This window comes from Prorops nasuta, unplaced genomic scaffold, assembly GCF_024137725.1.
Source record: "Prorops nasuta isolate Cenicafe-Biocafe unplaced genomic scaffold, Cenicafe_Pnas_1.2 PNAS00032, whole genome shotgun sequence".
Lineage (NCBI taxonomy): Eukaryota > Metazoa > Arthropoda > Insecta > Hymenoptera > Bethylidae > Prorops > Prorops nasuta.
In genome coordinates this window covers 1,359,490-1,385,618 of record NW_027116829.1, presented here as the reverse complement: position 1 = coordinate 1,385,618, position 26,129 = coordinate 1,359,490, and the positions used below count along the sequence as shown (strand labels likewise).

Sequence of the window (26,129 nt, the reverse complement as noted above, 5' to 3'; positions counted from 1 at the left end):
GTACGAAACTTTCACTGTGTTCTGTAATATATGCTCTATGCTGAATGTGTCACAATGTGGCACGTTTCGAACGAGACGTCCCGTTTTTAGGCAGATTCTCTACTTGTATATCCAAACATAGATTTAGGATCTGAAAACTGTTTTGTTTTATCAAATTTGCAAGCATTACTAAATATGAATAGTAACTTATGGTAGTCACATAGCAGAGCCTAGAGCTAATAATAAAAATAAACAAAAAGAAATAGTTAATGTAATGTCCCCTGTTGAGAAATATAAATGAATAGTTACGTTATGTACGCTGTACTGTAATGTATATATATGAACGTTTTGTTTATTCTCATTCTTACCTACTTTGCTTAATCTTGTTTTACCATACAATTGAAAATGAAGATATGTAACTGAAATTAATTTTCGACAGATTCAGAAGCGATAAACCAGCAATACCGAAACCTCCACCACCGCCGGAAGTGGCTGCTTATAATTTTGCGCGCGAGATTCACGACCCTGAAGCTTTGGACGAGCTCTTGGTGGACCCTGACGAGATGCGGATGCAGGCTTTGCTTATCAGAGAGAGAATCCTGGGACCAGCACATCCGGACACTAGTTATTACATACGTTACAGGGGCGCTATTTACGCCGATGCTGGAAAATTCTGGCGTTGTATCGAACTCTGGAGCTACGCCCTGGAAATGCAGCAAAGCATGCTGGAGCCATTAAACCCAATGACTCAGAGTTCATTATTCAGCTTTACTGAACTATTTAGTTTCATGATAGGAGAAGAAAATAGACAAACTAGAAGAGGAAGGATGGTTCCCAAACCTGTGCAGAAACGAGAACTCTTTACAGTGTTTACAAAAGCAGTAAGTTTATTGTCGCAACGGTCTTTGTTTCGTTGATTTACATTAGTAGTGCCAATTGTGGCGAATAATATATTCTGTAGCTTAACGTTCTATTAGCGAAGAGAAGACTGAAGTAGTATACTTGTAATTATTAAGCTAAGATTAAATAGTTGATACTTTAATACCTAACAGTTTCTTAATTAAGATATTGTAACGTCGCAAAAGTCTGATATCCAGCATGAATAAACATTGTATACCGTTACTGATAAATTGATAATGGAGCACTGTTAACTTGTCACTACAGGCAATGGAAGTTAAAGTGGGCAAGCAGATGTTGGACAAAGTACCAACGAGCGAACGTGATCTTACATATTTGAACCGAGTTCTGGTAATCACGCTTCATCTCGCTTGCCTTTTGACACGAGAGATGCCTGAGGAGGATACACAGGAGTATCACAGTCTGCACAGGGCCTTGTATAAATTGGTACGAACGAATGCAAGAGGAAAAAGGGTCAGTAAAATGTATCTCTATACATTCTTAAATATGTATAGAATAACTGTGTTCCGTTATACAAAAATCTTTTAAAATTACATCACAGTCTCCTCAATGGAACATTATTCCTTCTTAATCACTTCATGAAATTAATACTTAACAATTAGTTTACTATTTGAGATTATGGACGGTAATGCAGTTAAGTCTAAAATGAAATTGTTAATGAAAGTTAAACGGTTCAATTACCTGTCATTGCAAGCAATCTAGTTGATGAAGGGTAATTAGAGACCAATTGACCGCTTCGTGTTGAAAGTAATTGAATGATAATTTTGCAGGGACGCGATGCTTTGCAATTGATACACAGCGAAGATGGTGCTTTGGTCGGCAGGTATCCGACCTGCAAGTTTCCCGCGCTTCATTTGACCCAGGCGTTGTTACGAGTTGGCGCTGACGTCACATCGAAGGACTATGACGGAAATACGGCCCTCCATCTGATTGCCCTGTCGCATCCTTGGAGACCCGACTTAGCCATCGCTTTGTTAGACGCTGGAGCCCATATAGATGCCGTGAATCTGGAGGGTAAAACCTTCGAGACGTTATTGAACGATAAGCGTCACTACGACTCGGTCAACCCTCTCAAGTACACCACGCTCGCCTGCTTAGCTGCCAGAGTGGTCAGGAGAACACATCACATCGACACGGTGCCCCCACACTTGCGGGATTTCGTCTTAATGCACTAGTTAACGCGACTTTTCGCCTGCGATTAGTGTATCATGTGAAAAAAAGCTCATTCAATGAAGTATTGTATAGGTGGAGAATCGTTAATAGAGCCATTTGCTCGCTCGTTTATACGTTTGTACGATCATTCATTCACCAGCATTGTCTTGTCTGGACGAGTCATTATCGTAACAGCAGCAACGAGTAAGAGGAACTTATCAAAGTCTACTACAAATGCTTGTTTCACTCCACGGTGACTAAGGTAGTAAAGACCGCTAAGTTTTCATTGCTGATCGTTATATCGTAAAAGTCCCTTTTTACAAATCTACGTAGAGTTTCAAGTTTTTCGAACAGCGTTTTGTGCCCTGCTATTTAAATCCTTGATTAATGATCTACGGATTTGAATACGGCGAGAGATAAAAGTCAATTGTGATTGACAAAAATCAAGATATTTAAAAATTTAAGAAAGATTGTAATGGGACCCCTATATTATATTAATAAGTTAGGACTAAAGCACTTCGAGTCTTGATACAGGAACTTGTCGAAAGGTACTTACTGACATCGCTTCATTGATGGCTTAAATACTGAATATTGTGATTTATTATGATATAAAAATGGGCCTTTCGGACCCACCCCTTATAAATAAACCCCGCGCGAGTCGTATTATACTATAGACATTTCTTAACATACTTTAGCCGTATTTATGAATGTACGTTAAAAAATTGTTGTGTAATCTTAGAAAGAAGTACTTTTTATTTTTCAAAAGAGTTGTGTAATTACATAAAAAGGAATTTTTACCTTCTGCAAATTATAAAATAAATAATGATAGGAAGGATTTTTAATGAAAATTTTTTGCCATTGGCGTTTATTGTCACTCGCGTCGTTTACTCTCAACGAAAAAGGGAGCATCTACTTTCAAGTCCGTACGTAATTTGTAGGATTCCCGTTTCAAGAATAAGCTCCCAAATCATTACTCTCGTAAGAAACGAGAAAGTTTCGGAGCGTTCTCGATGTTACTCGATAAGTGATAATGCGTTTGATAATAACTGATTAGCAACGGAGCCTCAAGCTTATGCGCAACACTGATACCTTTATTTAAAATGTGATAAAACAATACGATATACGTAGGTTTAACTACAGAGATAACACCCATGTACACCGACACTCACACATTACGCGCGAGGTGTTCAAGTAAGGTGCTTTTTCTTTAGAAGACTTTGAATACCGCACTTTGGCCGAAACAGCACAACTGCAATTTTTCTATAGAGACCGTGCACACCAACACAATGACAGTGAGATAAGAATGTATATTGGTGTATATGCATACTATCAGCGCAAACTATCGGTCAATTTTCGCAGTTTTTGAGTGTAATTTATTTTTTACGTATACAGTTATACATTGACACTTCGCTATCATTGTGTTGGTGTGCACGGTCTCTATTGTGCCCCGCCTCGAGTGCTTATAAGCATTCATTAAAATTATTATATCTATATACAATAAATTGCTTTCTCTCATTATCATTCTTCGTCTTCTACTTCCTCCGAAGACCGCGAATTTTGTACTTTTTACATATTTACAACACGGTTCATTTCAGCAACTGTAAAAGCAATGCTAATACTCATGCACCTTAATTCTACACAGAGTGCTGATTCGAATCTCTATAAAAATAGTATCTTACATTTTCTTCGCCGACTCAAACTGTTTTATAATGCAAAGACTGTGGAAATACAGATATAACAAGAAAATATACCAGAGTTCATTTTATTAAAGATTTTAGACATGAAAGTGAAACAATTATCAGCTAGTAATCTCAGTCTCGTTTCTCATTCCTGAAATAATAATATTCACGTAAAGCATTGATTGTATTTTTTTTGGGACTTACCTAAGTTTCTTTTGTCTCGATGGTTCGTTGAATCCTAAAAAAATTTATAATGCTTAACGGGCTCTTCGTGCTGCTCTTTGCAGACTGGCGCAATTGCACAGTCCCTCGAGTTCTTTATACTCTTACGCTTCCTTGCATTTTACTTATTACAGAGAGCAGACCGAAATACTGGTAAGAGTTAAAATTACACAACCTGAACATCCCAAATTTTAACGAACCTAATGCACCAAGTTATCGGACCATCATAAAAATATGTATTATCCCACGGGTTAGTAGTACTGCTCAAAGTATGGAACTGGGATAATCCAGCAACCGGACTACACGTAGATCAAAATCACAACCCTCACAAATTTGGGAGAAATTTTTGCAGCCAAATCGCAAAGATCAATGCGATATATAAAACGTAGCATGCCATTTATCAACGTACAAATTCATAGCTAATTATCAATAGTAAACCAGCACCAACAGTTGTGAACAAATGCTACCATCACTCTGAGCTTAAAAAATAAACGTTGTAAAATGTTACAAAAATACATTTTTTTATGGATGCAAGTATTCGTTGAAGATCGCAGCATCAGTCACAACTCGACATTCGTGAGAAAACGACAAAATTACAGACACAGGTAAAGACGAAAATATTGCTCCGAACACTCTTTGCCCAAGACGGTTTTTCATTCTGATTTCGGTCTGCGATATATGGATTGAAACAGTATTAAGCCAATGCGACGAAGAGCAATTTGAGTTTGTAACATTACTTGCTGTACTTGATTGTGTTAATTTGCTAGTAATCACCGATCATCAATCGACCGCTGGACTTTCAATAAGTTGTAGACAAGCCGTTTCTTTCTTCTTGCGACAGATCTTCAGCAAAGAGGAATCAACGAAGCACCTGAAAAGACTCTCACCTGCGATAATGAATAAGCTTTCACCTTGCACGAAGCCCAACTGCCGACTTCACTATGGCTTTTCAAGTGGAAGTTCCTAAAATAATTAAACACAGCATACTAGCCGGTTCAACGCAGGACACACGTTAAACCCTTTTGAAAAATAAGCTCGATCAGTCTGCTAATGTAAGTGCCACATAAGCACTGCCTAACTTAAAAAATAAAAGATATATCACAAAAGAACAGAAATAAAACACAGAACGACCGACGTATATTTCTTGTGAAAATGAAGTTGAGTTTCATTCAATCACTGTCGTGAAGTTATAGGTATACAACAATTATACAATGCACAAAATCTTCCTCGAGATCTAAATGGCGAGAGAGAGAAAGAAATAATAATATGTTTACCAAATGTGCGAAATTGCCAATCTGCCTTTATTTTCCTTGGCAAAGCGTGTATGGTATAAATCATAAAAGTTATAGTGCAGTGCTTTCTTCGAAGCTTTTAAAATGGAGCATCGACTTTTGGTAAACATATTGTAATCCAGACTATGGTAAAAAAATGCCGCCTAGCTTAGCTTAGGGTATAAAGTCATCCGATGTTCGTTCGCCGAAGTTTCCAAATCAATGAACCAAGAGACGTTCCTGATGACAACAGAAATAAGTTAGGTAAATTCCGTTTCTCAGAATCAATATTACGATGCAGCATTAAAACAAATTGAGTACAGCAAAAGAAGTAGGAATTACCAACATGCCTTGGTAGCCCTGCTCAACTACGAAATTCATGTTATTGATTATGTACAAGAGAGTCCATATAGCAAATGTAACGAAAGTTAGACAAGAACCCCGACCAAAGGCTATGATTTGCTTTTAACGATTTCGCATGAATACGCTTACGATCAGAATCGATGAGTGAATTTTAATTTCGAATGTAAAAGCAATCGCCTAAAACGAATAACCAGTCTGCGAACGATCAGGAACTTTAAACCGCATTATCGGAAAACTCGATCGATCTCTCGTCATTCAACTAAGAAATAAACTTATACTACATTGCTATTACTGTAAATAATAATAACCTACATACTGAAAACCTATGAATAATTGTAGAACATTAAGAACCTAGACCTAACGACTAAGCGTGCCAATCATTCGAACGATTTAGAATTGCTCAATAAGACTTGTACTGTAAAAACAAGACGATTCTTCCGGCACATGATTTTCAATGGATAGATCGCTAGAAAGAAAAGTGATCAACCGCTGCTACCTATTTAGAATACTTCGATACTATGACACGACTGCTGATCATCCAAAAAAGAGCTTCAACGGCATTGGACACTTTGTCATACGAGTAGGATAAAATTCAAGTATTGTGTTATCGGAAACAAAACAACACCGTAGCCGATCGACCAACACCGAATTCTTCGCTGCATCAGCGAATTAGCCTTAAGCATTATGCTCTTCTGTTGTCTTTTATATGTGACGTACGACGATCGTTCTTCCATTTATACGAGCGCGATTCATAAGACCTGTGAAATAATTATTAAGGAAAATTTCGAGAGAACCAATCGGTGCAACTATATGTTACATAGTAACTGTCTCACTTCATTACTAAAGGATACACACTGCACGCTCTGCAGCCCATTCAGATGCAAATCGTACCATTCCCATGTCCGTTCCTCTCATCTCAGCAAACTTGATTTCTCCAACCTCTTTGAACTTATCACGCAGCATTTGCCATGTTGTATTCGGGGGTAACTGAAAATTGTAGTAAGCACTATTTATACTACATCTACTCCATCAGAGTAACGAGAAATAAACGCTCTTTAGATACGTACGTTTCCTATAAGAATAGTGTCACTGTTGCCCGCCCTGTTGCCCCCGCCTTGTCCTTGGTTACTTGAAAAACCACCACCGCCACCTCCGCCGCCACCAGACACACGATCTCCATCGCCTCTATCGAAGCTTCCATCAAAGTCCCTATTGTTTCCAAAGTTAGAGCTGCCAAAGGCGTTATTGTTGCCAAATCCAATATCATTATCCATCTTTGTCAAGCCTCGTGGTGCGAACGAATTATTTGCTTGGCCTCCAGCCAAAGATGCTTGCAAGCTGGACAAACTTCCAACTCCACCGCTAAAAGAGTTTAAGTTTGACGCTAGCTCATTGGTCAGGGAAGAGTTCAATAAAGAGCTTGTGGTAAGATTTGCGCCTAAACCACCAGCAAGGCTAGCTTGAAGAGCAGCTGCGTTTGTGTTTGACAAAGCGGAAGCTGTAATATCATAATAATAGTGAGCTTAAGGAGACCTAAAGTAAAGTAACTATCAAAGAACGGCGAAGTAAATCATTACCTAATTGAGCCGGGACAACATTATTCAGACCGGCACCGAATGCACCTGCGGCTAATACAGGTGCTGAAATTGGATTGACTACAGGAGGATTGTTGGCTTGAACATTTGGAAGATTTCTTGCAACATCTAGTAACCTATTACCACCAGCTCCAAGCCCCATTCCGATTCCTTTCAATCCTATTTGCCAAGTTTATTGTTAGTTTCAAATATTAGAATAAACTTTTCAATTTCATAAAGCTCCTACCCTCTGGTAACTTTGGTGGCATGTCTGGCTCATTGGCTCTATCAAGACGCACAGTCATACGTCTGTCATACAACTGCTGATTGTGAAGCATGGAAATTGCTTGAACTGATTCTACAGGGTGATCATATTCAACAACACCAAAACCTCTTGATTTTCCATCTTTATCCTTTCCTAATTCAACATGTAAAACTTTTCCAGCTAGCTTAAACACTTCCAATAATTTCTTTTCATCGACTTTGTAATCCAGCTGAAAAATCATATTCTTAATATTGTCCTCCTATAGTACAGGAAACCTACAAAAGTTCTACTCACATTTGCTACAAAAACTCTGGTAACCAATGGTCCATTTATGCCCAAAGACTCCAAAAATTGAGTACTAAGTCCATAAGTATTGCCAAATTTATTTTCAGCATTTCCCCCACCACCAACACTGCCACCTCCACTGCCACCACCTCCGCTAGGTACTGACATATTTTGACGACCCTGAGGCCTTGGTGGATCTCTGAATCTATCATCCCTTGCTCTATCATTATTGCGTGCTGTTGCTAAGCGACCATATTTATCACGCTCAACATCATAGTCCTATAAAAGATTATCGCTTGATCAGTAAGTTTCAGTGATCAGAACTGCAATTTACCCATTCTCTTAATAAGCTCTTTAGTTACCTCTTTAACAACTAGTTTTCTATCCTTAATATCATAACGATGCATCTTCTCTACAGCAATTTTGACAGAGTCTGAATCTTCAAACTCAACTATTCCACAGCCCCTTGGTTTATCATTCTCATCAGTAAAAAGTTCTACATGCGCCACTTTGCCAACTTCAGTTCGGAAAAGATCTTTAAGATCTTGCCAGCGGAAGTCGTAAGGAATGTTGGAAACATAAATGCGACGATCAGAAATTTTGCGACCGCCGCGGTCATTTCTGTCTCTGCTTCGATCCCGGCTTAATGAATTAATGCGATTCTGTCTGTCATTTCTCCTGAGTCGGTCACGTTCTCTGCTCCTATCTCTTTCGTCGTTACTTTGAATTTGCGTCCTAGTAATTTGTAAATAATATCAGTATTATATCACTATCCTTCTAATGCAATAATGTACCAGTAAAAACAAGCCGGAAACCATTGCTTATTTCTATGAATGTATTCAATTTTTAATTGTAATAAGTATATGTACTTACTCGTCCTTAATCATTCTTCCAATCTTTTGCAAAAAACACTCTTTTGCAACGTATTTCCTGTGTAAAATTCTCTAAGAACACAAAAATCGGAGTAAAACACGCGCAATTCACACACGGCACGAAGCGTCTTACAAAATGGCGTCTGCAATAATGAACAGGAAACTGCTTCAGTCAAAACAAAATTTAAGTTTATTGAACTGCATCTATGAAAATTTGAAAAAATATATATCAACCTTATAGTTTGCATTTTTGTTCTTACATATTTCTTATATCATATATAGTGTATAAAAAATAAATAATACATTGGTAAACCTGTAATGAATATAATGAGTCAAAATTAAAAGGAAGATTAGAGAAATATCAAAAGGAAATGATAAAAGAATAGAAGGCAATAGAGGGGCAGTGCGATAATATATATAACTTCAATACGCATTTGGGATTGTTGCAGATGAGATGTAGACGTATACATATTACATATACAAATGTAAGCAGAGTAGCATAACAAATTTCTTCGTGAAAGGAAATAAGAGACGCGCGCACGTCATCGCGTCGTCCGCTATCTTCCGGTTACTCTTGCAATAGTTGCAATATAGCAGAGCAGAAGACATCATCTTGAAAGGGCCAATCACGAGCTTGGCCCAATCCAAATCTTGTCGCTGCTGCTTTTTACTGCTATCAGTACTGACGTGCATTACTTCTTCCATTACAGAAAACTCTTTGTTATTAAAATATTGTCTGATAGAATGGCAGCCCAATTTATACGAAAAGCTGTAAGTAACGAATCTCGCACAAGAAATCCCAGGAAATGTCACTGTCCTCCGAGTAACCTTACTTTTCCTCATCAACGAAGGTTAGAATTCTCGATAAATTGATTATATATCCGTCTGCTTCGTCGCAGAATGCTCACTATCCTTCTCCTACGAGTGCATCCTCACATGATTCTTTCTACTTTGTTATATAAAGAATTCTCCTTGTTCAAAAGAGTTAATATCAATGGTCCCATTGCTCCATTATGTTTCATTGCCATGCATCGTTGCTCGAATGCAGAGCAGTGCACCTTTTTATCGATATGGACTTGCGAAGATTTCTAATATTTACCTATTTTTATAAACATAGATTGCTCCAAAAATCGGCGGTGCTCGTCTTTACAGTAGTAAAGTTCACAAATGTACTCTAATACCTGGAGATGGTATCGGGCCTGAAATTTCCGTCGCTGTGCAAAAGATTTTTGCTGCTGCCAAGGTAAAGTATTTATGTAATTATTTACCTGTATAGGAAGGCATTAGAATTTTTGAAAAGTGTTGTCAACAGTGTTCGCTCTTAGTTCAATAGACTTTATGAGCAGTTCTGGTTACATATGTTTTCTATTACTTTGCATTTTGTGTCAACGTTTGGTTTATTAAAATGAGTATTTTGTTAGTTTTTGGAATGATAATGGTTTGTACTTTACAAGGTGACCCAATTTCTTTTAGCTGCCCTAACCTTAAGGCGTTTATTTTAATCTTACTCTTATACAGGTTGATCCAATTATAGGCTAATTCAGTGTGCTCTTAATGTAGTTCAGGTATGTTTTTTTTTTTGTTAACTTTATGTATTTTCCAAATGCAATGTATATACAAATATTGGATTATTTGGTTTTAATGGAAAAGAGCCATACTGCTAATGTTTGACCTGCTGGGCAATAATATCAGACTTATATTTTTTCTTTGACAAGCACGCAGAAATCTTTATCATGTATCAGGAATTTTGGTACTGTAATTGGAGGGATTGAGTTGTGTAAACTTATTGCTTAATGCCTATATCTTAGCTTGAATGTGCATATATACAAATTTGAGCACCACATTAACACTGGTAGCCGATATCTATCATTACCAATTACGTCTGACTTTATAACTTTGAGATTAAGAATGATCAATGCAAATTATTTTTTAAGGTACCGATAGAATGGGAAACAGTTGATGTCACACCAGTCAAAGGTCCAGATGGAAAATTTGGAATACCACAAGCAGCTATTGACTCTGTCAATAAGAATAAAATTGGTCTTAAAGGACCCCTAATGACTCCAATTGGAAAGGGTCACAGGTCACTGAATCTTGCCCTCAGAAAGTAAGTTTTGGCACATTCTTATCATTTCTTCAATGTAATTCTTGTATTGTTATAATGCTTGAAAACTAAATTGCAGGGAATTTAATTTATATGCCAATGTAAGACCATGCCGTTCTCTAGAGGGTTATAAAACATTGTATGACAACGTTGACGTTGTAACAATTAGAGAGAATACGGAAGGAGAATACTCAGGCATAGAGCATGAAATTGTAGAAGGAGTTGTGCAGTCCATAAAATTAATCACAGAAGAAGCATCGAGCAGAGTAGCAGAATTTGCTTTCCAGTATGCTCAAGATAACAATAGGAAGAAAGTAAGCCTTTGATGACAATATATTATTTATTTCACGTGGCGTTAAAGCTACAAATGAAGGAATGCCATTTAATAATTATCTTAAATACAGGTAACGGCTGTACATAAAGCAAATATTATGAGAATGTCCGATGGTCTCTTCTTGAGGTGTTGTCGAGACGCTGCTCAAAAGTTTCCTAATGTTAAATTTGAAGAAAAATATTTGGACACAGTATGTTTAAATATGGTGCAGGATCCTAGCCAATATGACGTATTAGTAATGCCTAATTTATACGGTGATATTTTATCCGATATGTGCGCTGGTCTCGTAGGAGGGCTCGGCCTTACACCCAGTGGAAACATCGGTATTAACGGTGCTCTCTTCGAATCAGTAAGCTTTTAATTGTCTTATTTATTAGTCTTACCCCACTTGTTATCTAAACAGTTTTCTCGCCTCATCTCGCAAACTTCTTTCTGCAAATACAGGTGCACGGAACGGCTCCAGATATCGCGGGACAAGATAAGGCCAATCCAACTGCTTTATTGCTGTCAGCTGTGATGATGCTAAAGTACATGGGACTGAACGAACATGCTAGAATAATTGAGCATTCGGCATACGATACCATCAAGGATGCTAAATTCTTAACGGGAGATTTGGGTGGCAGCGCCAAGTGTAGCGAATATACCGACGAAATCTGCAAAAAGATCGCTGCGCAACTTTAAGCGTTGTTACAATATATCGATGAAACGCAAACTGCCAAATACTCGTAGAATTTGTGCCTATGGTATTGAGATGCTGTTTTTAGAGGCGTCGGTACAGCCATTGGGCTACGCACTATCTTGCAGTCAGCAGTCAATCTTGGAAGACCGCAAAACTATTCGGAGCAGACGAGAAAGACCGTGTATGCATACATTGAGTTAACAATAATTACTCTCGGGACCTAGAACAGTTTATTCAAAGGTAGCTAGAATTGATTGATGGGATCTGTGGAAATAAGCTCAAAAGCCTGCTATTTAATCTATTTCATTAGAATCAATCATTTCACTCGTCCCTCGTTCCCTATCGTTTAAATCACAGGTCCTATTAGATCGTTCGACGAACGCCGTGTAATATAATGTAAGAATATTCTGTATTATACCTTTGAAACGAGTTGTTACAATTATTATTATCAAGAAGTGTGCTCTTTAAAGGTCTTAGAAGTCAATTTTGCGCAGTATTACTGATTAAATAAAATGCTCTAAAACTATTTATGTGCTAATCGACGGTGTGTTCTTATTTCTCACACGTCCCTCCTGATTTCTCTGCTTTTTATTTTGTATTTAAGTATGAGAGAAGGGGGTGAAATGTCTGGAGGACACAAGATAGTTTCAGAAGTGTCAACACTTCTCAGCTTTTACCCTAGCGGTGTTACGTTATGGTACTCCTCCCAAGCACTTCATAACTCCCCTCCTATCGTGGGACAGTACGCTTCGCTCCTTTCTCGAGAAAACTCCGGCAAGTATGAGAAAAGTTGCCGGCTATATTTCACCAAGCCGCAAACGACAATGAGGGCTCCAGTGTCGTCTTCGCTGCTCGTTAATTCCTGCCGTGATTTATCGAGATTCCGCCTATGAGTAATGACTGACTTCTTGCAAATTTTAGATATTGCATTTTTTTCTCAACCAGGGATGAGTAATGGCACGTGCTCCGACGATATTACGGCATCCGCTCGTAATTCTTATCGCACGATGAAATATGTGCTTTTTTCATCTCGATGAGGGCCTGGGATGCGAGAGAAACAATCTTGCGCTGGTTCTGCTGTTGGTTAAACTGTAAAGATTATATGGACACTCGTGAAGAGCATTTACCATCCGTCGCTTATAATAAAGGTACGTTCAAATTATTGCCAGTTTGCTCGATGAAAAATAATAATACATCTTTCTGATTTTCAGAAAAACTCGCACCGCTGGAGAACCGAGCCATTAGGAATCGGTTGCGTTGGGCATCGAGGGACGACGGTGCTCTCGCTGATCCTGAGGGTAGTTATACATAAAGGTGATAGGGACACTCGTGAAGTGCGGAAAGCGACGCATGCATATTCATTGCGATGCCGATGCGAGGCCATGCTCATAAGAATAATAAAAATTCGAGGGTTGAAATTATTTAGATTTATGCCCGCTCTCTTGTCCTCGTGCCTCGTGGTGACGAGAAGTGGATTCGATTCCGGGGAACAAATTTCATGCATTATTCAAGACTCGCCGCTATGCACCCTCGGTCAATGGATGCAATCCTTTGGAAAAAGTCTTTTTCAATCTTTTGCTGCACAACTTCCAATAATGCACACAGCGTGTCAAGCATATAGCATTCACTATTTACTCGTATCGTATCAAAGCGATACACTGAATAATCCGCAAAGAAAGGATCCAGCCCTCCGTGAGTTTATACCCCGAAGTCTTTGAAAACAACATAAAATTGCTTTTACCATGCAGTTTTTCATCCTCGGTCGTTAATAATTTTCTCTTCGCATTTTTCAGGTGGATCGGAGCTCTGGATCCATCATTTGAGATTAACTCGAAGAAGCACGTGTTCTAATTTGCCTAAACTCTTGTTTCACGGAGGATCGATATTTCATATCATCGAAAGATCTTTTTATTTTCGTCGCTGCAGGTGTTTCCTGTGGAGTGGCAAGTGAATTCGCATGGGCTCTTAATTAATCATTCTGTACAACGTCCTATAATCGCCTTATGGAGGATTAACAGGCCCGCCAGCAGCGGCTCGCACAAAAGTCTCCCATTTATCCCAGTGGCAGAGAGCAGTCAACGGCCTCCAAGACACTCAAGTTTTCGATTGCTCGATAGGCACTGCTTAAAAATGTCTTTATATTCGGTGCTTGCCATTTTGCTCCTTTTGAACTTGGTCAACGGTAGATTCGTCTATCTTCAAGATCCCGAAGGACGCCCGAGAGACCCGATTCTTCCTATTACGTTTGACAACTACGAGCAATCTTCCAGGGACCTGGATCTTGCCTTCTCCGCTGGAGAACCCAACGAGAACAATTTCGTTCAACCGAAGAAGGTACATCAGACTTGAAATTAAAAACTTGAGAAAACCTGGAGTTTCAAAGATTAAATACTTGACATTGGAATGTGTAATTTTATTGTGTTATTCAAATGTAGTAATTAGCATGTACAGATTTGAATTTATATTAATTTTAAATGCAAATTATTGATTCGTTAGGTTTACACCGTTTACTCTCCGGAGAAGCCTGGGTTGGATATCAGGGAGGAACGACCGATTTATTACAAGCTGACCGAAGTTCCCAGAAGAAGCTACGACGATGTGATCGTTACACCTGAGAGGAGCAGGAAACTGGTGAAAATCAACAATGGAAACAAAGGAGAAGTGATCTTGGAGCTTCGCGTTATAGCTAACAATCACGAATCTGTTTAAATAGGATGTAGCATTTCATCGATTGGCTTTGCCACCAATTATACCCCGCTTCGAAAGTCAAAACCGCTGCTATTGTTATCGAATATTATATCGATTTCACCATGTCAGTAAAAAAAGCTGCTACGTATTATTTAATTGCATCATTCGTTAAAAACCATACCCATATTTTGAAAAATATCGGATATCGCCAATACTGCGTGGAGTAAAATATGATTGTGCTCCAATTTGATTTGCATTTGTATGGCAAAAGCTTTTTTCCAATTGACCATTTTGCAAAACAATTTCTTTCTCCGTGATCAATACGTTTGATACTATTATCACTCAACTACAATGCAACGTTTAAATAGTTTTTAGGTTTGGTTAAAATCTCCTCCCCCATGTATTCATCAGTATTTTCCGTTCAATCGCATTGTTTTTATTAGATCGAATTTACAGTGAATTACTTATCTATCGATAAAGATACATCGGAATATTTTTAATTATATTTACATAATACATTTCATGTACAGTTGAAATAGTATCGGAGGACACACGTCCCACGCTATTAAAAGTCTCTAAGACCCTGTGTAATTTACATTAGATTGCTGAAATACGACGTTCAATTGCCACTGAATAACCTTCGTAAAGAAAAAAAAACTGTTGTAAAATCAACCTATTTATTTACTGAAATAGCGCGACGAAGGAAGAAACTAAAAAACTGTTATTAAAGGGACTGGCAATGATTCGTGATAGAAATCATTAAAAACAATGCACAAATGTATTATCTCTTGCTTTATCGCGACAAGCTATTGTCCGGCAATTAATAAAGACATGGAACACATTAATGCCGCAATTCTGTAACCCCAGAATAAAAATTTAAATCGCATTCATTCTACATTAGGGAGAACGATCCCTTGATTTATCATTACCATTAAAAATTGTAATCAAGTTTAATTCAATATACCCTGAAAGAGCTTACGATTATAAGCCATAGATTGATTATTACTCTTAACAACGAATGATAATAATCGAAAGCGCGAGATAAATGACTCGTCGACTTTTATAATGTACAATAAAATATTTCATGCTTTTCTAACAAACGCCAACGGAAAGGATCTAGGTTTAAGATCAATCAACATTATACAGATATTTCAACAGTTTTGACAAGTTTGTCGAATGACGTAATATCAAGCCAACTTTATATTCGCGTGTAGAAATATCAGTGCTAAATTCTATTATACAGAAACGAGTGCGGTTCTTTATGTACACCCAGATGAAATTATTCGGTTACTTGCAAGGTATGCTCGATCGGGGGATTCCCCTTTGGCTCTTTCACGTAATCCACCACCAACTCGAGGCCAATTAGGGCGCGCAAGTCTTTTCTCTCCTCCTCGTTATTGGCTGAACTTCCACCAGATTCTTCTCGTTTCGGAGACCTCTCCACTATGATCCAAAAATTCAAACATAATAACATTTTAAATTTTAACAATTCATTCTAGAAGGCACTTTTTAGTGTAACATTGATTCGTTGCAGTAAAACCACAATAATGGCTGAACAATTTTACCCGATGAGTGCAAAAACGTTAAAGCTTTTACACGCAATAATAATTTCTTACCTTCGGACTCTTTCTGTTCCTCGTTATCGGTGGACTCCGAGGGTGTTTTCTCTCCTTGTCGAATGTCTTTGTAAGTCCTGGTGAGATGTTTGAGTATGTAATTGGTACCCCTGGTGTTTTCCTCGCCGTTCCTCGACGTAGTGGCCTCGTCCCTGGTGAGGTTGAGTGGTCTGTTGCTGAATTCCTTGGATTGCGGCACACTGAAGGCCGAGCAGTGCTTGCTCTTGAAGGAGAGCTGTCGCTCGTTCATCTTCCGGTCCCAAATGTGACCGGAAACGCGAAGGTCGATGAAAAAATGAAGAGGATCTATGCCAGGGTAAGAGTGTGGCATTGGGTAAGGTGGGTACCAAAGGGGACCAGGCAGAAATTCCTGATTCGTCGCGTTCCCGGGCATACCAAAGCCTTTCACACCCTGAAGAACCTCCTCCCTGCCAGGCAAACCTGGCAGAAAATTCCTCGGGAAATCTACTTTCTTCTGGTCCGATAAAATTGCCATTTCCTGGCCAATTGGTGGTAACTTTGGTGTATTATCAAAATTCCTCTCGTAACTCTTCCGTTCTCCAGATTCTTCCGGTTTGATCCTCCTCAGCTTCGGAAAGCTCGCCTGGTCGGATTGCTCGTATTGCTGATGAGGTCGTTCGTCGAAATAGTTTTTCGGGTGCTTGCTGAAGTCCAACTTGGCTTCCTCGGTCGATTTTAAAATGTCTGGCACGAAATGCGGCTTCTGCTCGAATCCTGGCAGTTTTTCGACCTCGTAGGTGTCCTTGGACCGGTCCAGAAGGACTTCTTGAAGAGGCTCCTGTTGTTGGGTGGCTGCCTGCGAGTGAAAAAACTTTTCAGGCGATGCCTGGTGATTGTGTTGAGGCCTCTCTTTGGTGGTGAGTTCGAGGGGACGATCCCGAGCGTCGCGCCAGGATCTTTTCCGACGCCTGGGCGCGCTGGGCGTCCCGACGCTCGACGACGCCTCTGTTTTCGCTTGGACGAACGAGCGCAGCATCTCGCTGAAGAAGAAGCTGTGCGACGTTATCGGCATGTTGTAGAGATATGGTGGGGTTGCTGCCAATAATCTCGATACCAGGTCTCCTCCTGATAACGAGGCTGGATTCTTCAAGGTCGACGGGTCACCGGTCGTAGTAGTCATGCTGAAGGATTCGAGTTATTCTGTAAACGAAAAGAGCGAGTCAAGATATTACGCTCGATCTGGATTCTTCAAGGTCAAAAGGTCATTCACATCGACGAATCGAACAAACTCTTCTGGAACGAAAAGACAAAAAGCAGAAACTATATATAAATAAATATTATAATTGGAACAGGAAGAACATTGCTAATGGCTTGATTGGTGGAATTCGAGGAAATGTGTGGAGGGGGGGGGGGGGGGGGGGAGTGGAAGAGAATAGCAGGAAGAAGGAAATTCGTGGCAAGGCGTGTAATGTCTGGAGTACAGAGAGGAGGGATAAGGGTTGGGGTTTGAAGGGGTGAGCGAGTTGGTAGTATTGTCTGTGGAAATTAATTGAATAGCTAGGAACGGCAAGACGACGAGGAAGACGTCGCTTTTGGAGTGGGTAGGGGAAACCGAGCTCTCGCATCATCGCATTGAATCATCCATTAAGGATTACTAATTTCTGTCAGGCGCACCTTCCGGATTCGCTCGAATGTCGCGCGTGAAATCCTCGAGTGACTCTCGAGATCTCGTTAGCAACGACGTTGTAGGATTTTCCCATTTCTATATAGCTATACAGGGTATACTACGAACGATGGCCATGCCAATATCATCAGACAGGGGACAAAAATCTAAGTAAAAAAGTTTTAAAAACTTTTTTCCTAGCACTTTTGGTTAAAAAGTTATTTTCAATTAAAGATTTTCGATTTCAGTAGCCTTTCTTAAAGAGGAAGATTGTTTTGGTCGCATTATAAGGTCAGAAAGATTCTGAAAATTAAAATACTAAGAAATATACATAACCCAAACATCCACTTGAGACTATTGTAGCGGTGTGTTTATGTTTTGATTCTTTTTATGGCGCTCAAAGGCTCAAACTCGAAACAGCCGATCGGCCTTCCTTCAACCACTTCAATAGACTCAAGTGGATGTTTGGCTTTGTGTTTTTCTTAGAATTTTAATTCGTAGAATCTCTGTATTTTTGACCTTATAATGCACCAAAATAATCTTCCTCTTAAAGAAGGCCTACTATAACCGATAATCTTTAATTGCAAATAACTTTTTAACTAAGGGTGCTAGCAAAAAAGTGTTAAGGACTTTTTTACTTAGATTTTTGTCCCCTATCCGATGCTATTAACATGGCCATCGTTTACGAGACACCCTGTATAACTTAAAATTTAACAGTACTATTATTATAATCGAATAATATAATTTCCCATAGTTCTGCTGCGATCTTTCTTTTCCTCGAGCAAAGTTTCAAAGAGCGATTTTTTCTTCGTCGAGTCTTCCATCGTATATATAAAGAGGAGCTTTTCGAGTGGGAGACTCGTGTAGCGTTTCAACGTGGAGAATCGAAAAGTAGAAGGATACTTTTTGAGGGATCGAGAGGGTGTATAATGAAAGACTTGGGAGAACAGAAAGAGATTGGCGTCGCGGTTCTGGATAGCTGCGGGTGAGGAGAAAGAGGACGAAGAAGGGGGTGTGGTAGAAGGGGGTGGGGGTGCGGGGGCTGGCCATTGTTTCGGGCCATTGTTTCCCAAACAAACGGCGTCCACGTTGTTTCGTCAGGAGATATTATGTTCAGGCAGACAGGCAGGCAGGCAGGACGAACGGGAAATGGACTGCTGTCAGTTTTACTCTTCGTGATAAATACGCGCTTACATCGTCGCGTCGTTTCGCGCCACACCACTCCACTTCGCTATATATATATATATATATATACTTCAACCCCATTCCATACCACGCAACATCCTCATAATTCCACGACAGCCGCACACTCCAATGACCCGATTTTTTTCTCCGATCCATCCCTGCCCTTTTCATCAACTCGACCATCCTTCGTTGCCCCTCGAAAGGGTAAACGAGTTTTCCGCGTTTTTCCATCGAAATCACGACGTTCTTAAAAACATTGCAACGCTTCTTGCTGCAGTAAATTCCTCTCAAAGCTCTCGGCCAAGCTGCATAAAAATTACACGTTTAAGGCTGTAATTATTTTACATCCCTCCCCTAACTTCCCTCTTCTTGCATTTAAAAATGTCTTCGACACCTGTTGTACGAATCGCTCGAGAATTAACTTTATTTTCTGTATATATAGATACAAAGTTAATTACGGCAGATTGTAAGATTATTCGCGGATGATAAAAAAGCGAGGTAAGAAACGGGAGAATTGTGCGAAATATATAAAAGAAGGCCATTTTTGTTTTCAGACGGTCGTAGGAAATGTTCGTGCTCGCGAGGATGTTCGAGGGGGTAGAAGCGGGAAATGGAAGAGGAGGAGGACTTGTAATAGGTTTATATGTAAATTTTGGTAGAAAGTAGTGGGTATAAGGTAGAAAAATAATGTTCCCCTTCGGCATAAAGAGGCCGGGGAGCTTGAGGAAACTTTACGGGCGGACGATTATTCCGCGAGTTTCAGTTTCACGCGGGGGGTTTACGATTCATAAGACAACTCGGCGGATTGAATTAAGCGAGCGGCAGCTGCCAGTCCGGATGGTCCGCTACCGCGGAATCTGCATAATCCCGTTCCCGTCGACGATTCTAATTGGCGGATTGTTTCAATCTCTGTCGCCGCGAATATTTGCATTCTCCTCCCTCTCCCCCCTCTCCCTCTCTCTCTCTTTCGCTTCCTTACCCCTTTTCATCCCTCGCTTTCTTCTCCTATCCATTTCCACTTTTCCACAAATACCCTACTTTGGCACGTCCCACGCTTTTCCATCATCCCCCGGCCCTGTTTGCCTTTCTCTACCTTGCAAGATAAATAAATCCAGATTTTTCATCAACAATAACTCTTCTATCTCTTGGATCGACTATTTATCGAGAATAATCACCCTCCTCCTCTGTTTTCCTTTGCTCGATCCACACGATATAATTCCTTTTTCCAAGCTTCGCGTTTTTCCATTCTCAGAAATAATAATTCTATCTGTGTATATATGCACCATAGGTATATATCGACCGTGTTACGTTATTTGAAAAAACAAACAACGATGAAAGGGGCAGATTTAACTAGTGTATATGTATATATGTACAGTAGTATCGCTGCAACAAAGAAAATTGGCCAAATTCAATGACTTTATACAGGAAAGAGACTCCTCGTCCTTATTTTCTCTCCCGGAATACCAAGCGTCCTTTTACAGTCCACATAAACATTTTTATTGCTGGCGGTTCTTTCGCAAAACGGTCTCACTTTACATAGGGAGAAAAAAATGTCAGTCGCAGCAGGACTCGCATTTTTTACGGTTCAACTCTTTGCGTAATTCGAACGGCCTGAAATCGTATGAGAAGCGTCCTCCTGTCCGGATGGCTGCGATTTCAACAGCTCCGAGGGAATTTCCGGTCCCTCCCCTCTCTACTACACCCCTCGTTCCATTAAACCCCCACCTATAATACCGAATATCACGTCCTTTCCGTCACGAGTCAAACTTTTGCGTATCAGAGATATCAAAAAATCACCGAATATATATGTTTCCTTTCTCCGTGAAAATCCGTCGGTTAATATTGGAACAGAGACAAAAAAATACTTCTTCGCGTTCGGCTGAAAAGCCAGCATAATTAAAATTTTTACATGGAGGATTTAAGGAGGAGGGAGAATATTGAGAAAAAAAAGGACAAGGAATTACGGAGAATAATAAATATTACACGCATAAATAGGCAAGTGGTGGGAGAGCGAAATAGAGGACTGCGACCGAATAATAAATCGAGGGCGGCAACAAGTTTGCTTCTTCGGCAACCGCTGGCTGACCAACCCGTGCTAAACTCTGTCGAATCAGCGAGCAGCTTTGTGTCACGTCACGGAAAACACGCGTGGCCAACCCGCTCGATGTCACGCATCCCAGATAAATTATCGAAGCCATCGACATTTTTTCCAGCACCGGCGATTATTTTCCAGACTGCAATTCTGCCGGTACAATTAATTCCTCTTCCGCTTGAGCGCCGCGAATCCCCAACTGTCCACGATTAAATCCGATTTCACGGGAAGAGGACCCGATACCGCGGCAACGACGAGAGGGGCTATCGCCCAAGCCAATTTCACAAAATAAAAACCAACGCTTCGACCATTCGTATTTTGCATGCTTTGATAACGATAAAAAAATCCACAACAGAAACATACATATATAGTACGAGCACTGGAATGTAACAACACACATATTTACACAGAAAATTAAATAAATAAACATTGCGAAAAGCAGAGAAGAAAAGTTGGGAAAAAACTGCGTGAGAATAGGAAGAAAATTGCGAGCGGAGAGAGGAAGAGAGTCCGAGGCCATCTTCTTGCACTCACCAGTGTGCGTAGTTCGGTCCTCCAGTAGTACGAGTCTATGCGAATCCCGACAGGGAGAGGAGATTGGAGTTTCGCGTGGTTGCCGTGCCGCCGGCAAATGAGATAATAATCGGAGGACTCAGTCACTCTTCGCGGTGACGATGGCAGAGGCACACGGTGGGGTGAGTGGGTGGACGTGGGAGGGTGAAAAAGGGGTGTAGGGGAGAGCTAGCTGGAAGGGGTGGCTGTTCGTCGGCGTCCGGAGTAGCGTGGTGGAGGGGTGCGCTTGTATTCAAGGCCCGAGCGAGCGCATGACGAGCGAGAGAGCGATGCTGCGAGAGGATTGTGAAACGGCGAATCTAAAATTCAAGAGAGATAGAAGAGTCACACCGGGGGTTGGGGTTGCTTTTCGACGTGGGGGGAGGCTGCTGGGGCTTCGTGGCTGACGAGGGGCCAGGGAGGAGAAGAGGAACGATGCTTTTTCAGATGATCCGGCCAATCTGCGCATCATTTCTCCCTTCGGTATCACCCCACCCCTCGTTCGCCACTAAACCACCCCCTCCTACTAACCAACTACGCGGATTCCGCACCACCACCGCAACCACCGTGCACAAGCCCCTGTTGAATGCCACATTTTCAACCAGCAACCGGCTGGACCTATCGGCCCTGTTGGGAGGAGGAGGGGGAGGGGGAGGGGGTGGGGGAGGTACTAAAAGGGACAGAGTGCTCCATCCATCCCCTTTGCCTCTCGAGCTCCCTGTTGAAAAAAGAGATACAGAGAGAGAGAGAGAGAGAGAGAATCTTTACTCGCGCCAGTCTTGCTTTTTTACTGCCTGGATTCTTTTCCCACTCTCGATTCAGTCGCGATATTTTTCTTCCTTTTTCACAACTCTCTCTCTCTCTCTCTCTCTCTCTCCCTCCGTCGACGATTGCATTGATTTTTAATGGCAACGAGTCGCGAAAAACTCTCCCACGAGTTTTGCATTTTTATCCCGCCTGCATGTGTCGTCACGTCTCTCCTTAAATTCCGCAATGCAAATGTTGGCGGCCTCTTTTGCAAAGTATCGACGTATCTCGCTTCGGAATAAGAAAACGTAGAGTTTGAATATTCGAATTTTTAGGAATTTCTGCGGGATGGGTCCTGTGCGCTCGTTTGTCTACGTGTGTTTGCATGTGGCTTTTGGGTAGGGGTGGGTTTGGCGAACGCACGTGTTAGAATACACGAGTAACGTTCCCCACCCCCTGTGTCTACCTAAGAGGCAGCGCGTACATCCGCCAGCTTTAAACTTTCCAAACTCACCCCCGGTGACTCATGGAATTAAAGCTCCAGTTTTCCTATATCCCAACATCCACCATTATTGTCCCTTTTTACTCATCATTTTCCAAACAAGGAGTTCAGCCGTGTAATTCCAACTAAGGGGTTCTTTTAATTACTATTTTTAGGTAAATAAGTATAAATTTTGCTGTATTTTAATTTTTCAAGCCAAGCGTAAAGTAATAAAGAGCGTTATTAACGAATGCAACTGAAGAACAATTATTATACGGTGGATAATATTTTGGCTCACTGGCGAAAGATGTCACGACCGTTTACGGAGCTAGTCTCATAGAATCAAAGTTTCAGTTTTTCTGCATCCCTTCAGCTACCAATATCGTTGCTTTCTACTCATCATTTTCTAAATAAAAATTTCAGCTGCGTAATTGTGACGACAATAATTCTTAGCAACTATAAACAATTAACTATATAGTCTCTATTATTTCTAAGCAAGATGAGAAAATTCACAAGCATTATTAACGAGGGTAACTGGAGAACAATTATAGCGGATGATATTTCGCTTGACTGCGAAAGATGTCATGACCACTTATAGAGTGAAACGGTGTTAATTGGCCTGCTAGTAGGGGGAAACGCGCGAAAGCACTCCTGCCACTTGTCGCGGTACCCAAAGTATCCAAAGTAGGTCTCCTGCTCACCACTCTCTCGTCCTTTCACGTTGCAAAAAAGAAACACGTCTAAAGATCAACGTTTCACCCCGATGCTTTGCCATTCAACGCTTTGTTTACAACAAATGCAAAACTGTTTAAATGACAAAAATATCCATTTGTCTTTTATAACAAAAAAGAGTAGGATAAGGGACTCGATAAATTGACGAGAAGGAACGAGAACTATCGATGGGGGAGTAAAAGTTGATTGGAATAATTGGACAGTGGATTAAAGTGCGAGAGAAATAAATCTCGAGTGGCTCGAAGAGCAAGCATCCTAAATTTAAATCGACGGTCCCTAAATTCTCGACGGTGCGGATGGGTAGGCACAGGCGGTCGGGTATAGGGATCGAGGAAGGAAGGTAGACGGAGAAGAGAATAGAAAAGGTGGAGAAGAGGAGGGTGGAGGGGGTGGGGAGCTGCGGCGCGCGGAGCGGTTGGAAAAGGGGGTGGAAAACAATTTAGCCGAAATTCGCCTCGTCGCGTTTGGCGACTGGATACACTCTTATTTGTCCCCACGGCAATCTGTCGACTGTGAACGCGCGCAAGCCCCTCCAGCCCCACTTCATCCCTCTTTTGCTCTCCTTTCGGTCTCTCTCGAACCCTCCTTAACCACCCCGGAGGCTCGCATCCCCCTTTCGCTCGCCTCCCGAAGCGCGAAACCGCGAAGCCTCACGGGAATTTTAAACACCAGTGATTCGTCAGTACTCCACCCCCACCTTCCTACTACGCTCTTTCAAATTTCCAACCCCTACCACCCACGCGTCTCTTTGTCCATCTCCTACCTCCTTTCCATATTCTTGTTTTCCCTCTCCCGATTCCCTCTCCCATCCATCCCTCCTTCACCAAAGATCCTTTTCAGCAAAGATTCCCAAGCGTTGAACGTTCAACATGGTAATTTTCGAATATCTTCGCTTCCCCGAGACTTCGCCTCCGGATTCCTCGAGAAAAAGTTTACCTTTCATATCGCGCCATGTTTCTTATTCAATTGCTAATCTCACGCTCTACCTCGATTGAATCGTAAAATTTTCCACGTCCAACTACCTTGCTCCCCCTCTCCCCATTCTTCCTCCAATTTTAATACACTGCAATAATATGAATATTACACGCGTGGACGTGGGAAGGATAAAAAGTTAGGTTAGAAGATTCGCGTTTATATATATATACACGGTTCTCAAAGGAAGATCGAGTTAAGGGTCCAAGAATAAAATGAAAGTGGGCATTAGGAGTAATTTGAGGAGTGAGATCGATGTAAGGGTTGGCGTGCCAAAGGGGAAGGGGTGGGAGTTTAGGGCCAATCGCGCGAAGGGGTCCGAGGCACTTGTCGATCGTTGGAAATAAATGATCGTCGAGTCCTGGAGGCTCCGCCAGTATATATATATATATATATATATAGGAACAAGGGTGGAAGGGGGTTGAAAATGGAAGAGACTGTGCCAGAGTCGTGTAATATTCCCGGGAAGTAAAGCTGCGGAGAATTTCATCCCCGTCTCGCGCGCCCCTCGGCGAGAGAGAAGGGATGCAAATAACTGGTGATAACAACAGATAGTTCTGCCCGGCTGGTTGTTGGTGTTGGTATTGGTGACGCCACGGTACACACTGCCTCCGTCGTACAGGGGGTGGTGTGGGGCTGACTGCTGGCTCCGAATCCACCCTTCGAAAGGCAGAAGCAGCCCGGCAGAAATCGCGGGGGCGTGGAGGGGGGACAAAAGGGAAACGAGACAGAGTGAGAGAGGAGGGTGGAGGATTGCAGGGGCGGCGTGTATACACGGAGATGGATCCGTTCGTTGGTGTGAATGGGGTGGGTGAGGATAGAGGAAAGAGGCTCTTCTCGCAGGGGACGAAATAGAGAGAGAGAGAGAGAGAGAGTTGGAGGGGTGGGGGTTGAAACGGAAGGATACGTATCTGGCGGTCGGTTCAGGGGGTGAAAGGGACTGGAAAGTGAGAAAGAGTAAGAGTAGAAGTATAAGAGGAGGGGAGGGAGGTATTGGGTTTTAGGGGGTGGGGGAGGAAAAGAAGCGTGGTAGATGGCAGATAGCGGGCGGGAAGTTACCCCCTGCGGCAAACTGGTTGATGGAGGCTTCTGGGGGCTGGAGTATGGGTGTTTGGGGATTGTCGTCGTGATGGGGGTGGTGGGTGACTGTGACGCGGCGACCGGGAGGGGGGAGGGGGGATGAAGCGTCACTCGCTGTCGCATGGAACGCGCGCGCCACTCATCGTTCGCGCTCGCTCGTCTTTTGTTTGCGATACGATGCGATGCGACTGGCAGAGCCCGGTGACGGCGCTCTGACGGTGCTTGGGGAGCGGCTTGTGCTTGCCGGACGGGAGGAGGAGGAGGAGGAGGAGGGGGTGGAGAGGCGCGTAAAGGGGTAGTAAAGGGGCCGCCACTGTTGTGGAAGGGGGGGGGGCTACAAGGGAGTGAGAATCATAGAACCACGCTACACTTAACGCGACCCAGCAGCGCCAATCTCTCTCTCTCTCTCTCTCTCCCTGTTTGTCTGTCTGTTTGTGTACGTGTGTCTCTCCTCCCTCCAACTCCCTCATATTCCACGCGTACACAAACAGACGGACAGATACAGATACGAGAATCGCTATTGCATCACCGGATACAAGCAGCGGAGAACAGATTTCAATTCTGTCCTCTCTGACGCGATACTAACCTACCTGCCTCGGCTCCACTCCCTCGCTACAGACACGTGCGCACTCAACCCTTTTTCTAAATCCCACTATCAAATTT

General features: G+C 41.7%; 5 protein-coding genes across 9 annotated transcripts in view; 3 read left to right on the top strand and 2 right to left on the bottom strand.

Moving 5' to 3' along the window:
• Positions 1-4,922, top strand: part of LOC136783136 (protein fem-1 homolog CG6966) — a 32,051-nt gene extending 27,129 nt beyond the window's left edge. For all 4 annotated transcript variants that reach the window (XM_066743015.1, XM_066743016.1, XM_066743017.1 and 1 more), the window contains 3 exons: positions 419-860; positions 1,144-1,350; positions 1,668-4,922. In XM_066743015.1, the coding sequence (XP_066599112.1) occupies positions 419-860; positions 1,144-1,350; positions 1,668-2,072 (1,054 nt within the window). In that variant the 3' untranslated portion in view covers positions 2,073-4,922. The remainder of the gene's footprint in view (positions 1-418; positions 861-1,143; positions 1,351-1,667) is intronic.
• A 143-nt stretch (positions 4,923-5,065) lies between these two features.
• Positions 5,066-8,718, bottom strand: rump (rumpelstiltskin). Its single transcript, XM_066743019.1, has 8 exons — positions 8,582-8,718; positions 8,071-8,443; positions 7,718-7,987; positions 7,406-7,652; positions 7,162-7,338; positions 6,652-7,082; positions 6,436-6,571; positions 5,066-6,342 (listed from the first exon to the last, which is right to left on the bottom strand). The coding sequence occupies exons 1-8, from the start codon at positions 8,593-8,595 to the stop codon at positions 6,287-6,289; spliced, it is 1,704 nt and encodes a 567-aa protein (XP_066599116.1). The 5' UTR covers positions 8,596-8,718; the 3' UTR covers positions 5,066-6,286.
• Positions 8,719-9,165: 447 nt separating this feature from the next.
• On the top strand, positions 9,166-12,223 carry Idh3a (isocitrate dehydrogenase [NAD] subunit alpha, mitochondrial). The gene is made up of 6 exons (XM_066742928.1): positions 9,166-9,351; positions 9,698-9,823; positions 10,515-10,687; positions 10,764-10,998; positions 11,089-11,367; positions 11,463-12,223. The coding sequence occupies exons 1-6, from the start codon at positions 9,325-9,327 to the stop codon at positions 11,697-11,699; spliced, it is 1,077 nt and encodes a 358-aa protein (XP_066599025.1). The 5' UTR covers positions 9,166-9,324; the 3' UTR covers positions 11,700-12,223.
• Positions 12,224-12,400: 177 nt separating this feature from the next.
• On the top strand, positions 12,401-14,663 carry LOC136783146 (uncharacterized). 2 transcript variants are annotated; one of them, XM_066743038.1, is made up of 4 exons: positions 12,401-12,845; positions 12,909-13,389; positions 13,491-14,031; positions 14,194-14,663. In XM_066743038.1, exons 3-4 carry the CDS (start codon positions 13,828-13,830, stop codon positions 14,404-14,406), a joined length of 417 nt encoding a protein of 138 aa, XP_066599135.1. In that variant the 5' UTR covers positions 12,401-12,845; positions 12,909-13,389; positions 13,491-13,827; the 3' UTR covers positions 14,407-14,663. The 2 variants fall into 2 exon arrangements, with proteins under 2 accessions (XP_066599135.1, XP_066599134.1); XM_066743037.1 differs by lacking the exon at positions 14,194-14,663 and having other exon boundaries at positions 13,491-13,816.
• A 135-nt stretch (positions 14,664-14,798) lies between these two features.
• Positions 14,799-21,715, bottom strand: LOC136783142 (uncharacterized). Its single transcript, XM_066743027.1, has 3 exons — positions 21,437-21,715; positions 16,002-17,162; positions 14,799-15,828 (listed from the first exon to the last, which is right to left on the bottom strand). Exons 2-3 carry the CDS (start codon positions 17,140-17,142, stop codon positions 15,665-15,667), a joined length of 1,305 nt encoding a protein of 434 aa, XP_066599124.1. The 5' UTR covers positions 17,143-17,162; positions 21,437-21,715; the 3' UTR covers positions 14,799-15,664.
• Positions 21,716-26,129: the final 4,414 nt, after the last annotated feature.